Source organism: Sinohyriopsis cumingii, chromosome 10 (genome assembly GCF_028554795.1).
Source record: "Sinohyriopsis cumingii isolate HCF-2022 chromosome 10, ASM2855479v2, whole genome shotgun sequence".
Taxonomy (NCBI): Eukaryota; Metazoa; Mollusca; class Bivalvia; order Unionida; family Unionidae; genus Sinohyriopsis; species Sinohyriopsis cumingii.
This window is the reverse complement of record NC_142970.1, coordinates 524,003-541,262: the sequence shown is the minus strand read 5'-3', so window position 1 is coordinate 541,262 and position 17,260 is coordinate 524,003. Positions and strand designations below refer to the sequence as shown.

Sequence of the window (17,260 nt, the reverse complement as noted above, 5' to 3'; positions counted from 1 at the left end):
TCAATACTGTAAGTTCCTTTTAACTTTTCTCTTTGTATTCTCAGGAAATAAATTATTTGTTAAATTTTATTAAACTTGTTGATTTTGCTTTTCTTTGTTACTCTGCTTAGTTTAAGACCATATAGACATAACAGTAAATCAAGCATCACATGTACTTTTATTCATGGAGATGTGTCTGACGATGTTTTTGAGTATTTGACTCTAATGACAAAGTGTTTTCTCAGATGGATCAATGTTTATTCAGCCTCTAATTCAGATAGGGAAATGACTTCAAAGACGGATCATTGTTCATTGGATCTTTAACACCCTTAAAAAATTACTTTACAGATGAATCTTATTTTTTTCAGTCTTTTACTTTGATTGGTAAATGTCTTCACAGATGGATCATTTTTCATTCAGTCCTTGGCTGAATAAAATATATTCACAGTATAATTTTGGTGTCAGGCAAGATGGCCTGTGAACATGTGGTGGAGATGATCACCTTCCAACAAGGTGTAGAGATGGCCTTTCAATGTGGTCTCAGACCATGGTGTGGAAGGGGCCTCTCAATGTGGCCATTGATCTTGGGATGGAGATGACCTCTCAGGGTGGCCTTCATACATGGTGTGGAGATGGTTTCACAAAAGTGGCCTTTGATCAAGAGGTAGAGAAGGCCTTGCAAGAGGGGAAACCACTGTATTCCTTTATTGTTGGCACCTGTTAATTGATCAGATGGTTTTCAGACATTTATTATGATCTGTTCTGATCACTATAGTATGCAATGACTATTGGCATAATTACTGTGGTTTTCTTTAATAACACTGCATTTACAACTTGTATGAATTTTTGTAAAATTATTAGAATGACAAGTTTTCTTTAAATTTAGCGTTTGATATACACACTTCTTGCCAATGTCAGTAATGTCTATTCACAGTCCAACCCATGCCACGAGGTGACCATGTACTCAATTTCTCAGATGCTGAAGATATGCTGTATGATGAGGAGCTGAAGTAAGTAATACTGTCAGGGTTAATCAAATCCCATAGCTTGGCATCCTGGACTATTCAGTGGCACATGTAAAATCTTCCGGGACAAGTGCTATTTTTTTTCCTATTTCAGATCAAGCCAGGCAGGTGCACATTTTTATAATCAAGTCATTTTATCAATTCGTATCAGTCTATTCATGCCCTCTGGGCCTCTTATATGTTTGAATTGAACCTCTTTTTGTTTATTCATTGGCTTGTCTATGTTTGATTTGGATATTGTTTATTCATTGGCTTATCTATGTTTGATTTGGATATGGGTTTCATATTAGATTTAATAGATTTAGTCAGGGAACCAGATTAACTTTACAGTAGTACTTTTAGATGCTTTAAACTGCACGTTTGTTTTTAATGTAAAGCATGAGCAAGACCAAACTGCAGATTATATAAAAAAATTTAAATGGTGTCCAGCAAGCAGTGCATGTTGAAGACCAAAGGGAAAATAAGCCCCTTAAAAGGTTAATAATCAGCACGGAAGAATAAAAAAGAATATTTAGATTCTTGTGTATGAATCTGTATCACAGTAGATCCAATGTGACATGTTGCAGCCCAACCCATCATATTGATAGCTCATTATTTTAAAATAGAATTTGTACTTATGGACAAAAATGAGCCATGTAACATCTTGTTTATCATAACAACCTACAAGCAAGGAAAACATTTAACACACTATAGGTATACATTACAATATCCCCTTTTCCTTTTTATGATCATAATTTACCCATACTTATAGCATAATGTTTGATTACATAGATGTGGTAATGTTTTTAATATGAACTGAATAAGTTCAAACCATATTGATGGAGATGGATAAGTAAGACTTGTGTAAAACAAATGGTACATTCCACTTTGTTGTTTGGGAAGCCATGCTCTAAAGCATAAAAGTTTCACTATGTAAAAGGTCCCATTTCCATTAACTTCCCAACAAGTTTTGGTCCCTTTCATCATCAGATTTTTGTTTAGTTGTACTGGGTATTTAAACAGAAAGTCATGTAGTCATAACTGAAAGTAGTGCTAAATATGCATAAAATTTCATCCAGAATACATTGACTCAGTGAATATTTTGATCACTAGTAGAACCTTCAGTAACTGTGATATTTCAGTTTAAATTAAAGCTCCTCATTCTCCTTTTGAAACTGTTTGTTGTGTTGGATCACTTACTGGTAATACTGGAGTTATTTGTTCAGTTTGATCACTTACTGGTAATATTGGAGTTAATTGTTGGTTTGGATCACTTACTGGTAATACTGGAGTTATTTGTTGGGTTTGATCACTTACTGGTAATACTGGAGTTATTTGTTGGTTTGGATCACTTACTGGTAATACTGGAGGTTATTTGTTGAGTTTGATCACTTACTGGTAATACTGGGTTTTTTTTGTATGCATGATTACTATGTCATATTGAGTGAAATCATTCTTTGGAACCAAACAAAAAGTGAAGCCATACATGTCATGTGTGACCACTTTCATTGGCATTGATGGATGAAGCATATGAAACATTTGAAAGATTGTTCATATTCAACATCAAGGCAGTGTACATGCAAATAGTCAGGTATAAATAGATAATGGAGCATCTGTGTGTGACTTGGTGAAACAAGTTACAGTCGACTGAAAATAATTAGTAACAGGAACTCATAATAAGAAATCCTTAGTGTATACTGTTGTTACAGTTTAGAAAATTCAGATTGTTTTATTAGAAGTTTTGTCTTATTGACATGTAGACCACCAGTGAATGCCTTAGTTTACCCACTGCAGTCTAATTCTTCATTTCTTGTTCTCTCACTTTTGCAGGGAACCCAAAGACGAGGCCATAGAACAAGGTATGTTTCTGGAGCTTCATAATAATCTTGTTTTTACTGGGGTGTACCTTGGAAATACTATGAATTTACTATTGGCATTTTACAATTGCTACATACCACGGAATTTTCACACAAAAAACGAGCAGTGACTTTTCTCTGGAAATAATTTAACCCTTTCCCACATTTTTGAATATATAATGTACTGACATTTTTGTAAACCACAAAATTTAATACCAACAAGTCAATTCACAGTACATGTCCAGATCATTTTCTGTCATCAAGACTGAAGTACATTCCTCGGAGATGACAGAGTTTTCAGAGCAATCTAATATCTGAATAAACCTTGCCAAGTTGTCTAATCTTCAATACATACAGTCCAAAGTATAATGAAACAATTACAGGCATACTAAAGACAGCCCCACACTAGAAATTGAATCTGTTCTTGACACAGATTCCTTTTTATCCATAAGCGGATTTAGGTCAGATGATTCTATTTGGTGTGTTTCAGCCATCTGTTTTGTGTTTGGAAAGAAAATGACATTTTTCCTTTTGTTAGGTAATGGCTTGGGACAGAATTTTGTCACAGGTTGAGAATTTTGTAACTTACAGGCAGTTTTGGTCTTAGAATTGGTAAATATTTTGAGGAATGAACTGTATTTTAAGTGAATGAATGAGTTGGCAATTTTGGTGTATTTCTGTACATGGTATTTTACTCCAGTTGCCCCAGCATGAAATATGTGTTACTGTGCCATAAAACATCAAACAGTCTTTAACATTGGGTAATATGTCTGTTTCTTAGCTGCCAACCCTGAAGAATTTGGCATGAATTTCATGACTTTTTCAGTGATTCATGCCACAAGCCAAAAATTTACGAATTGTCCAATTCTCAGTTATTTTAAATCTTTAATAAAATAACCGATTTCCCGTTAAGCACTAGTCGTGATATTGGCAGTTGCTGAAATGGTCTGGTACTGCTGGTCGCGATATTAGTAGAACTACAGTCAATTAGTGCAGTTGACCTGGTAGCAAGCATTTTAGCCTATTTTAATCTAAATGTATAAGACTAGTTTTACAAATGCTTTTAAGAGAAACTGGGGCCTAACTGGAATTTTGCTCTGCACATGCATCACCAACACTGATTTGAGTTACCATACAGCATCACATGTAAGATCTTGAAAATGTCTTCACCACCAAGGAAAAAGAAATGTATTGCTCAAAAAGCAAAGTTAATTTGGAAAATATAAAAAATTGGCAGTACATTCTGCCATTAAACATTGATATACATCATGCTTTTTGCACACAGTGTGCCACAAATTTTAGTATTGGGCATGGTGGCAGAGACAATGTGAGGAAGCAAAAAACACGTAGAAGTTGGGAAACTTAAGAGTTCGCAGATTTCAGCTCTGGAATATTTTAAGCCATCGGCGGAAGACCTGCAAGCTACCAACGCTGAAGCATTATTTGTGAGTTTTCTTGTTGAACACAATCTACCTTTATCAGCTGGAGACCATGCTAAATGTTCTGACAAATGTTCCCAGACTTGAAAATAGCTTCCAAATTTTCCTGGGGAAGAACCAAAAGTGCTGCAGCTCCGGTGCATTCCTCACAGCATCAGTGACAGTGAAAGAGTATTTTCTCTAGTGAGGAAAAATAAGACAGATTTTAGGGCCTCCTTAGCTGCAGAAAATTTGTCAGCATTTTAGTCACCAAGATCAACCAGCAGGCAAGAAGTCTGAACTGTTTAGAAAACAAATTTACGATCAAGCAGTTGAGGAAGTTCAAGTCTGCCACAGTATCTTGTCTTGATAAATAACCACAAGAACAAATGAAGTTTATGAATACCATAATAAATAGAAATGCAGATATATTTCTGCATATATGTAGTGTTTTAGTTTTATATTGCGATCTTGATATAGTGTAGTATTGGTGGTCAGGGTGAATGGAGTTATTGTCATAGTATTTTTCACTAATTCATGTCCAAATTTACTACTTTTTATCCCTATTTTCACTAATTGCGGGCGTGGAAGGTTGGCATCTATGCTGTTTATTAAATTTATAATAATTATGACACAAAGATGTGAATGCCCTGTTGAATGTTTTTCATTTCTTAATCTATTTATTCTAGTATTTGACTGATATCTATTCTAAAGTGGTAGGATTTTGTCAGCATATTTCGTATCAGAAAATAATTTTGTTACTCTGTTTATTAAAGTATTTTACGGAGAGCTATTTTAAAGTTTCTAAGTATAGAGGGATATTTTAGTAATTAGTACAAATCAGAATACAGAATAAAAATATTTTTATGTACTTTATATTTGTTAATGTATGTGATATATCTCCTACAGAACTGTCTATAGGTGATCGTAAAAACAAGCGGGAGATCCGTAACCTAGAGCAGGAGTTACCAAAATGGCAGGTGCTGGTGGATAGTGTAACAGGTAAATGGAACATTAATGATAGGTAGTATATTATAAGTTCTTCAAAGAATATTTAGCTTTGTCTGCATCAACTTTAATTCATTTAGTTTAGAAAGGTAGTTGAAAATAAATATATTATGTAGTAGCTTACAGCCAGTCATCATATCTTTTCTTCATTACATTTTTACAACTTCAGTAAATTCAGGATCACAGCACTTAAGAATGGATCATGTAATTATTTGAACATTTTTTGCATGAGAAGTTAAGTTTGTTTATGGTGAAAATAAAGAATAAAAAGTGTTGTAACTTCATGAAATGTCACAAGATGATGCACTCTAAGAGACTATGAACCATGAACCATTTGTAGAAAAGAAGATAAAACAATTGTTTCAAAAGAAAATGCACAAAACTTTTAAATATCTATTCAGTCAAAATAATATATAACAAAAATGCCTCCAGTATTTGTTGTTGATTTACATGAACTGGGTATTTGCTGAATAAATTAAATTAGCAATGAAAATTGAAAATGAGGTCTTTTAGAAGAAAAGTGAAATAATTTACAGCAGTCATTGGCTCATCTTATATGCATTATTTTTTAGGTTTTTTTAAAGCTTTATTATTGATTTTATTTTGTTATATGTCCAACAGTTGTTTCCAGTTTTCGTACTGAATTTGAGTGTACAGTAGTCCCCCTCTTATAAGGCCACCCCTATTTGCATCAGGGAAGTGGCCTTATAATGAGGGTGGCCTTTCGAGAGGGGGATGACAAATGCGAATAGTAAATACATATGAAAAAGTCACAAGTACATTTAATTCTAAAACATTTAATATTTTCATTAAAAAATCACATGCATGTTGTGAAATAAATGTAAAACAAACTGTTTCATTATTTTCAAAAGAATGTTGTGATTAACCATTTATATAGTTTTAAAACTGTCTTTATAATTATGTTACAGATCACATAATCTGTCACTTTCGTCACAATTAAAAATATCCTTGCTGTCATATCCCCTGCATATATTGTTTAGTCTTTTGTTCCAGTCTTCGACAACTTCATTATTAACGTCAGCTGATTTTCCACTAAGGACAGAACATTTAATATTGTGTCACACTTGAAATCTGTGTAACCATCCGTTACTTGCAGTAAAGTCATTATATCCCAATTCAAATGACAAAATTGTTGCTTTTTCTTGTCATTCAAACCAGGATACAAACATCTCCTGGCTCAAACAATCTTCAGTTTGTTTTACATTTATTTCACAACATGCATGTAATTTTTTAATGAAAATATTAAATGTTTTAGAATTAAATGTACTTGTGACTTTTTCATATGTATTTACTATTTCACCTTCCCACTTCTGCAGAATTGTTTCCTTATCTTTCACGATATTGTTTATCTGTGTCTTTCTGACATTAGTTTTCTGCAAGGATCCTTGACACCTGTACCCCCCTGGTCAGTTGAATTACTTACTTTCACTTTCTCTTCTAAACTGAGAATTTTTCTTTTCCTCGATGACATGTTGATCTTTTTGCAGTAAGTTATTCATGTTGCCAACTACAATACTGATAAAACAATTTTTTAAGCGTCAGACAAATTGCCATGTGTTTTTAAAGGAAGTGATCTTGTCACATGATTCGTTAGTCGCAGTCTGGTACCCTGTTGTTTTTATGCATTTCTCCACACTAAGTGAGAGAAGCCAAAAATGACTTCGATATGTACCATTAACATCACGCAGGTTTGACCTCGTGGCCGTTAGGATTTGTAATTTGTAATTTTGACAAATATTGTCAGTAGTAATAGCCACTAATTATCAAAGTGAACAAGCTCAGCATCTAAGGGAAGCCATAAACGCTATCAAACCATTTTCCTGCTGACTTAAGGATTGTACATCGATACTGCCACTTCTCAGCCATTACTACTGTTCAGTAATTGTAATCTTAACAGTTATCAGAGTGACTAAACCGGACATCTTATGATAACACAGCAGTAAGGCTAATTGGATTATATGTACTTACTCTTTTGTATGGATTAAAATTTGAGTCTTTCTTGGCTTTATGGAATAAATGTGGCTTCTCGTGAGGCGTAAAAGATATAATATTAACCTTAGTCGTACATGTATTTTAGTCAACACTTCTTTCAGTAACGAAAACATGACATCGGGAAACAGAAATCGAATTACTTAACACAGTTTATGAATAAAAGACTGGTTCTTGATACATATTAAAATAAAATGCAGCCTCTTGTGAATTGTAAATTTTATTTTCTGGCCGTTGGTTGCGTTAGCCGGGTGGCCTTTTGTGAGGGGTACTTTTGAACACAAACTCGTCGGTGCCAGTGGATTCTGGTGACCACTGGTCAGGGGGCCATTCAAGAGGGTGACTAATGTACAAGATAAATTGAGTCATCTAAGCAGTAAGTAAATTATTTGACTGGAATGAGATATTCCATCAGGTCATATTTGGTAATAAGAGCCAGGTGTTGAAGAGTTATTTGCTATGTGAAAGGATTTATTGGTAACAAATTCATTGTTTGTAAACTCTCAGACCTTGAGATATGAGCAATAGTCAGTTTATGGAATATACCTTTATGCATGTTTAATGAAGTAAACCAGATGTTGTTCCCTTTTAGAATAACAAAGTTGCTGATTCTCAAACAAACAAATATCTACCATTCACTGAAACTTCCATAGGTCATAACTTTGCCAACCTGGATTAAAAATTGGTTTGAGATCAAAAGACAAAGAATAATGTTCAAATAATATATATCATGTAATAAAATCTCAACACAGTGACTTTTTATCTTTCAGGAATCAGCCCCCCTGACTTTGATAACCAGACCCTTGCTGTGCTGCGGGGAAGACTAGTCAGATATCTAATGAGATCAAGAGAGGTAGGACCTCCAGGACAGTAAAATGACCTGGTCCTATTATTGTTAAAATTTTCTCAATATTTTGGGTTTCATGTTAATTCAGATCTGGAAATCGTACTTGCAGTATTTAAAGCAGTCTTTTAATTGGTTGGAATTTTGTTTTCAGTAAGATTTGAAATGTTATAAATTTTTGACTGGTGGAGCCTGTATTAAATTAATATGTTGTCATATGAGGACATCTATTTATGGAAATGCAAAGTAAATTTTTCTGCTAGTTAGATTACTTAAAATTGTGGGCAAAGCTTATCCTGAGGTTAGTAGAGTAGGACCCCTTCCATACAGGGTTTGAAACTAGCCAATGACAATGATTCCATAGTAGGAATAGTAGGACCCCTTCCTTACAGTGGCTGAAATTATCAAATTACATTGGTCCCTTAGTGAGAATAATAGGCTTCCTTCCATACATTGTTTGAAATTAACCAATGACAATGATTCCTTAGTGGGAATAGTAGGACCCCTTATATTCAGTGTTTAAAATTAACCAGTGACAATGATACTTTAATGGGAATAGTGGGACCCCTTCAATACATTGTTTGAAATTAACTTTGGGAAGCTGCTGGTCATTGAGCTAGCAGCTATTACAACAAATAGATTGTTCTAAAAATGTACTGGCCATCCTGAAAGTTATGTTTTAAGTTGCTTTGCAGGTTGCAATTTCTTCTTTAAATATATTATCCAATAATAATACCTTAGGAGAGCTACTACTACCTCACAGTCCAGCCCTCCCAGATACTAGTACTAAAGGGAGCTAAAAGTTGTCTGCCGACCTATCTGGCGGTTGGGCAGAGTGATCTTCCTTTGGATATAAGACTTGGCATCAAAGTCTAAGAACCTCTCAACTAAAAAGTACACTCTCGTTACAAAAGCCAGAATCTGTGTAGAAGATAGATGAAGTTTTTAACTTTTAATGAAAGTATACTCCATCCATATTTTCAAAGTTTTCACTTCCTACACTGACGAGTTCTGCCGTAAATTTGCTAACACTTTCATGTTGTCACACATTTAGGTAATTGCACAGGAAACTTAAGCAACTTCACATTAAGTTTGGGCTATAATTATTTCTCCTTCGCATATTTTCCCCAATCACATTATGTTAGGAATATTAGCCTGCTACCTCATAATTCCAGCCCTACAAAAAGATGAAAATTGTCTTGTCTGTTTTTAGATAGACAGAGGGCAGTAACTCTTGCCTATTACCTCCCCTTGATACCACCAGGTGTTAACAGTTTTTATCTTTGCTGTGCGCTGAGACACATGCAGTGCAATAGCCTCCAACAATCCAGCCCTTTTTTTGTGTTCCTGTGGACCCATCCAACGCTTCTTTTACATTTATGGTGCAGATTTATTGATGTAGTGCAGGTTCTATCCTGTATTTTACAATTTCTGCCAATATTTTGAGAGATTTGTCACTTGTTGGGACTTCGCCTTGTAGGACCACTGTCCCACCACATTGTCATTGACATTAGACAAGGTTTACATTTGACTTTATTCACTTATTTCATCAAGTTTGGAACTCTTAATGGTGAAATTCTGAAGTGCTGTTTTATAATTATACTTAATTTATGGGTATTTCATGCTATTTTGCTAGAATTATTATTAATCAAGCATGCAGCTTAAGTTTTAAACAGGGCCATAGTTTTTGATATAACACTTCACCAATCTGTTAGTTATGACCTTTTTCTAGCAACCTCATAATTTCTGCACATAACTAGTTTCTGCTTTAGTTTATGTGTCATGTGTCTTAGCATATATCAATTAAACGTTCTTCAAGCCACTAAAGAGCATGGAAGCTTACCATGACTCCTGTTTTGTTTGTTATATTTACATGGTTTCTGTTATGCATCTATAACATGTGGTTATGAGGTGTTTTGTTTCAGCGACCTAGTAATTTCATCATATTACTAGTTTCCACTTAGGTGTGTTTCTTATATCAGAGCATGGTAGCCTACCATGACTCTGGTTCAATTTATAGTATGTACACATAGTCCCATCTCTGTTTACTTTGCATTGTGCTTAAGCTTAATATAGGACATTAATTTATGATAGGACACGTTTAGGGGTCAGTTAGTTATGGCATTGCCTTAGCGACCTAGTAATTTCAGCCTATTACTAGATTCTGCTTTAGTTTGTGTTTTTTGTGTTGTTTCTGCAAACTATTTATTTATTCAATCTATATGCAGTTTCAAAGCATGGATGTCTGCCATGACACCTGCTTTGTTATGTTATGTTTCTGATATACTGTGTCTGTACTATGTAGTCTGGGTTGCCGAGTTAGATGATTTATACTATTAGCCAGTTAGTCACATGCTAATTTGCTAACCTATGCTTTGTTTTCTCTCATTTTGTGTAATTTCAGGAGGAATGTTTACAAGACGCATGACATGCACATGCACAAAGATCGCCGTTCAGCATTGAAGGGAAGGAGCTAAATATGCAGTATTTGGTCGGAAACCACATGCTCTGCTGTACTTCAGAAAGAGGCAAATGGGGAAAGAGAGATGGTCGAGGTCACGGCAGGGTATCTCTTTTATCCTTTGTCTCCACCCCAAATCAGCCTCAGTGGCAAGCCTTGTGGGGTTCGATGGAATCCCCTCCCCCTCTGGCTAAAGTTCGTACAACACATACCGTTATATCAGGGGATGGAGAGGATAAAGAAGGGGACCATCTATCACTGCATAAGATGCATCCATCAGTACAGCAGTTGAAGTTCTGCACTCCTCAATCTGAGCAAAACTTTAGGGAAATATTCCCCATTTTTAGGCAACCCAGATGGGATAAGCTTCCATATATGTCAGAGTATGGCCGTTGGTCAAGTCAGGGTGCATGGGATTAACGGTCGATCAGCTGGTCCCAAATAATAATAATACTGCTGCACTAACACCAACTGTCCAGCCGACAGTCACCCCATCATTACCATGGGTCCAGCTATCTCAGCATGGAGACATGTTGGCCTTAATGGTCCAACCTCACATTGTTTAAAGGGATCTCAGTGATAGATCCATCCGTCTAGTTGGGTAGCTGGCAAGATATCACAGATGATTTCGAAGAGAAATGACCCATTCAGCCATGGCTTTGGAGCAGCTGGCACAGGTGCATACCGGACCGGCATATCTGCAGTTACAGTGTATGCTGTTAGTCGATCTGACAGCTGTAAACTTCCACGTACCTATCCACCCCATCTATTGCTAGTTTTCTTACTCCACTCACTGTTCTTTTCTTCGGCCCTCATCAACCCCTGGGCTATCGCTCACACTAGGGATTCTGCCATCTCCCTGTTCTGGGCATTGTCATCTACACTGACAGCAGCATACCTGCTCAGCATCTTAAAGAAACATCTAAGTTCTAATCTAATCCAAGGCAGAATGATCAGTCTTCTCTGCTAGATCTTCTAGGCCTTGTCATGAAATGGGATAGTCAGACCACCGTACATTCCAGAATTTTGTCCATTTGGGCACATACTTTTTAACCAACTGGAATCAGGCTCATCCCCTTGTGTTCAAACTCCCAGAATTGACAAACTCATTGAGTCCATTTCCATCAAGACTTGGATTTAATTGGGAGAGTTCTTGCAACTCAGCTATTATATTGCGGCAGACTTGACCTCGCTTGGCCATCTCATTATGCGGGCCTTGAAAGCACATTGATGCCCCATTTTAGGTCCTCTTAATCAAGGAGTCATGATTACACCCAAAACTCAATCATTTGCATGTCAGTGGGGCAATCCAGAATTTTGTCCATTTAGGCAAGGACTTCTTAACCAACTGGAATCTGGTGTGTCCGCGAGTGTTCATGCTCCCAGACTTGTAAAACTTATTGATCTGTTTCCATCAGGATTTCAGCAAGAGAGTTCTTGCAACTCCTCAGCTATTATATGGCAGTGGAATTGATCCCACTTGGCCGTCTTGTTATGCGAGCCTTGCCAGCACATTGGCACCCTGTTTTATGTCCTCTTAAGCAAGCAGTCATGATCACACCCAAAATTTGATCATTCCCATGTCCATGGGGCAATCCAGGCTGGCTGACCATTGGAATCCCTCTGAAGAACCCCAGGTGGAAATAACATAAAGTGCTGCTTCCATTGTACATGGCGGGAGTACCCACCTGTTGCTGAAAATCACTACTGTTATTGACACCTGGGGAATGGCCTTTACTCGTCAGTATCCTAGAAAGGAAGGCTGTCATCAATACCTTTCATTTCTATAAAGATAGATCCTGGGTCAAAATGGTCCTCTTTTGATCTGACAACACGGTTGTGGTGACCTATATCCTCAAACAGGTAGGTACCGGACCACTTGTCTGGTGTTCTGATATGGCATTTTCTGCATGGGTGCATCAATCTCCATATCAACATACAATTCAGACACCTTCTGGCTGTATATCATTGGCTTCACCGAGAAACAATCCAGATGGAGGTCATGTCCCAGAATGGCCCCTCCATCAATTGATTGTCACTTGGATTCACACATTTCAAGGACGTCCAATGAGTAACCACTTGACAAATAGATCTAATCAGCAGCTACCCACCTTCATCTCTCCAGTTCCAGACACAGCAGCTTGGGCCTTGAGATGCACTGTCAGCCAACTGGCTGGGGTTGTGAGCCTCTTCAACCCCTCCTATGGTGCTACAATTATGGGGTCTGAATGGCACGATGACTTCGATAGTCTTTCTTTGAGGGCACAATCCTTGTATCCCCAATCTATTTTTCCCATGATAATATACATCCAGGAAGATTCCGATCAATCTGAATCAACTGCCCTCTTCATCTACATCCTTGGCTTTTACCAGGACAGCTTTGCAAGTCAGACAGTTTAAACTCTCATATGTGGAGAGACTCTCAAGAGTAATCATCTGTATTGCCCATCTGTGTGCCTCTATCCCTCAACTGGCTGACATTCTCTGGCTCTGTTCTTGGAGGAGAAACAGTTGGACCCCATCACTACTTAATGGTACTGCCCTCTAATATTGGACGCATTCTGTCATCATGGAAACATGTTGGGGTGGAATAGAGATCTATTGGATCTTTTGGACAATATTGGTCTCCTTGACCAATATCCCTTATTTGTCTCCAGTGGGATCCAATTCAGGTTTTTAACATGGCTAGATTCGAACCCCTTCGAACTTCTAGCCTACACATTGCTAAAGTCACTATCTTATAGACCATGTTTACTGTTAGCTTTAGCTTCAGCATGCTGGGTAAGAGGGCTGCATCCCCCTTTATGTTCACCGGAATTCACATCAGTTCATATTAGAGGTTTCAGTGGTTCTCATGATACCATCAGGATTCATAGCCTAGAACAGATTATCATCTGTTCTCAGTCAACCAACATCCCTGCTTGCTTTCTTCCATAGCCAGGTCAAGAACAGCAGCCATGCAAGATTCTGTTCGTGCTCACTGGGATCTATGATCTTAGACACATTCTGACATCATGGCAGATGTGACATTGGGCACGAGAAAGATCTTCCAGATCTGTTAGACCATTTTGATTTCCAGCAATCAAAATCCATAATTTTTCTATAAAGTGCAATTTGTCTTGGGTTCTAACTTGGCTCAGCTCAAGCAAGTTTGAACCCCTCACTCTTGCTTCACTAAAGTTCCTATTGTACAAGACATGCTTCCTGATAACTTGAGCTTTTACATGCAGGGTCAGTGAGCTACATGCCCTTTCAGTTGACCTGAACTATCTTCTGTTCAGTTTAGATTGATCGGTAGTCCTCCTCACACAACTAGGCCTAGTTGTCAAGAATCAGTTGCTATCCGTAGGTAACTGAGAAGTCATCATTTATCCTCTCTTTTCCATAGCCAAGTTGAGAGTGGCAGTCATGCAAGATCCTGTCTGCACCCTGAAACACTACTTGAGATGCATAGAGACAAGTCGTGGCATGAGCTATGTCTCTTCTCATGTGGCTTACTGCTCTGAAGTTTCAAGCAGTCTCTATGAGACAGAACGCAGGATATTATGCTGCACACCCTTTTTTCCTGGCTGAAGGGGGTCATACACTTGGTGTACTTAGACGTCTCATCAGATCAGAGTAGCCTCAAGTCTGCACCCTCAAGCACTATTTGAGACACACAAAGACAAGTTGTGGCACGTGCAAACGTTACTTCCTCCCAGTCAAGGCCAGAAAAGAAGGCATCACCCCTTGAGCCCTTGCTTCATGGTTGAAATGGGTTATATGCTGGCATACTCTGAGATATCTCAAGATCAGAGTCACCTTGTGAGGATTACTGCTCACAAGATTAGAACCATTTCTGTGAGCCTCGCTTTCAAACAATTTTTTGATCTGAGACATTATAGAAGCTGTTGGCTGGCATGCAGAGTAAACCTTCTCGAGCTTTTACCTCAGAGATTTAGCATCACAGAGACAGTTGTTGGATCTGGTAGGGCTGGTGGCAGCTTCCTATTGCAGAGCAGCGAGAAACAGAGCTAAACAATAAGGGTGAAACAATTCATCGATATATCAGCACATTGATACTTTTGTTATAACACTATGCATATCGATACAAGGGATAAAGAATCAATACAAAATGATACTTACCATATGCAGGTTATTTTGTCTTCAGCAGCATGATTAATTGTTAGTTTGCCTTGTTATTCTTGAAATTTAGAAATTCATCTGAAACAGCATTTGCAGTCACAAGCACTTAGTTTTATTAGCATTTTTGTTAGTAAAAATAATAAAGACTATTGAGAATACTTACTTGCCATCTACAAATTAACACAAAGTGACATGGTATGCAAGCTGCTCCCCCATCCATGCTAATTATCTTAACCCAGCAGCATGTTCAGTATAAATGATACATTCCAAATGTTTTCCACATGTAGAATGAGTACTGCTCCAGTGGCCTAGTGGTTAGAGATTCTGCCTCAGAAGCAGGAGGTCGTGGGTTCGAACCCCAGCCACGTCATAACATAGATTTACAAAAATGGCACTAACAGCTGCCTCACTTGGCACTCAGCATTAAGAGGTTAGTGTTAGGACTGGTTGGCCTAGTGTCAGGATAATGTGACTGGGTGGGACATCATGCTACATGTCTGTGGTATAATGAGCCCAGTTCTAGACATCACTATAAACTGCCACACTGCAGACCTCATAGCAATATGACTGAAAATTGTTAAAGCTACGTTAAAAATCCAAATCACAAACACATGTAGAATGAAGTACTTTTCTCATCAAAAACCACTTTTATGCAAAGTTCTGCATTGAATTGTGTTTTGTCTACTTTGGCCGATATAAAAGCTACACTACCGGTGTTTCACATGGTGAAATATGTTGCATTGAACTCTCATTGGTGTTTATTGCTTGTTCCAGTCCAATTTCAACCATAACCACTAATCAGAACTTAATGTAGCTTATTCTCTGCGTGAGAAACAGGAAATATTGGTAAAGCAACAGAGAAACTTTGCTCAGAACTCATTAATTGATACAAAAATTACTTAACAGAGATGCCATCAGGGTACGCAATTGCAGGGTCATATAGGCTTAAAAATCTGGTTGAATTATGGTCATGCACTGTTTTTGTAATATTCATCTGAAACATTTTTGTTCAGTTATAAGCAGTTTTGTATTTTCTAAAGGTTCAGTTAATTATAACCTAAAGAAAAATTTATATTTGCAAATTATGATGTAGATGACAGCAACACATTACCAGTCAAAGGCACTCACCCCAGCAGGGTTATATCGACATCTAGCTGCCACTGCCTGGTGCCACAAATCTATATTAGAAGTTCCATGACTTTTTGAAGGTGAATTTTTAATAGAACTTTAGTGCTGATTTCATTGTTAAGGTTATTGACCTGATTATTTAGGCTAAATAATCACACCATTTGATTGCCATTATTTTTGTATCTGAAAAGAAAAATGATCTGTTTTTCATGATTTCAGATTACTTTGGGGAGAGCTACCAAGGACAATCAAATTGATGTAGACTTGTCACTGGAAGGTCCAGCATGGAAAATTTCCCGCAGACAAGGCATCATCAAGCTCAGAAACAATGGTGATTTCTTCATTGCCAATGAAGGAAAGAGGGCGATCTATATTGATGGGAAACCCATCCTTCATGGCATGAAACAGAAGATGAACAACAACTCTGTTGTTGAGGTAGGACACAGCTATTTGGAATAAAGATTGAATGCAGGTGATGAGTGGTTAAAACTTAAAGAATCTTGTTGACACACTTATCTGACGAACAAAAAAGTGATCAACCCGGTTAAATGCATGAAATAACCTAGTAAAAAGTGTGCCCCCAAAATAATATTGTATACAAAACTCCAGCCTATATGTATCTGCATTCTCCTCTAACTATTTGTAGTGTTATTACTCACTGTATTTATCTTCCAGATATTTCAACTATGATTATCAAAATATTCTGGCTCACCTGGATGTAAGGTCAAATGAATTTAAGATGTTGTCCTTCATTCATTGCCCATCAACAGAATTTGACCATTTATTACAGAAAGCATAATGGCATGAAGCTGTTTCAGTTTTATACAAATGATGCCAATCTGCCATCAAATATAGTCACTATTGTAAACGATTATCAAATGACTTTTCCAGAACCACTCAAAAGAATTTGCCAGTTTCTTGACTTTAAGCTCTTTCACATTTGTTAATATGATGCTGAATCACCATCTAATATGGTCACCATTCTAATAAATAGAAAAACCTTTTAATGATGACTTCTCAAGAACTGTATTTCAAAACTGGACCAAATTTCACAGATACCACCCTGGCATGAAGGTCTTTCAAATATGTTTTTATGTTGCCAGTCTGCATTAAATTAAATTTAGCCACTGTTGCAAAACAAATAGAAAAATAATTGACTGACTTCTCAAAATCTACATAACAGAATTTGACCAAATTTCAGAGAAGCATGAAGACCTTTTAAATTTGTATAAATCATGCTGATCTGCAATCAGGTATGGATGTCATTACTAAAAATAGAAAAGCCTTCTTCACCCTAACTGTTAAATATAATTAGAAGAAATGTTTCTGAAAGCATCCTGTACATGCCATTTTATCAATTAGAGCAGTGGAAGTAACCTATGATGAGAACTAGTGAGAATCACAGGCTTGGTGTTATTTAAAATTCT

General features: G+C 37.0%; 1 protein-coding gene across 5 annotated transcripts in view; it reads left to right on the top strand.

Moving 5' to 3' along the window:
• LOC149789478 (microspherule protein 1-like) overlaps nucleotides 1-17,260 on the top strand; it is a 98,393-nt gene that overhangs the window by 68,218 nt on the left and 12,915 nt on the right. For all 5 annotated transcript variants that reach the window (XM_089971485.1, XM_089971486.1, XM_089971490.1 and 2 more), the window contains 5 exons: nucleotides 914-989; nucleotides 2,814-2,842; nucleotides 5,167-5,259; nucleotides 8,046-8,128; nucleotides 16,053-16,268. In XM_089971485.1, coding sequence (XP_089827611.1) covers nucleotides 914-989; nucleotides 2,814-2,842; nucleotides 5,167-5,259; nucleotides 8,046-8,128; nucleotides 16,053-16,268 — 497 coding nt within the window. The remainder of the gene's footprint in view (nucleotides 1-913; nucleotides 990-2,813; nucleotides 2,843-5,166; nucleotides 5,260-8,045; nucleotides 8,129-16,052; nucleotides 16,269-17,260) is intronic.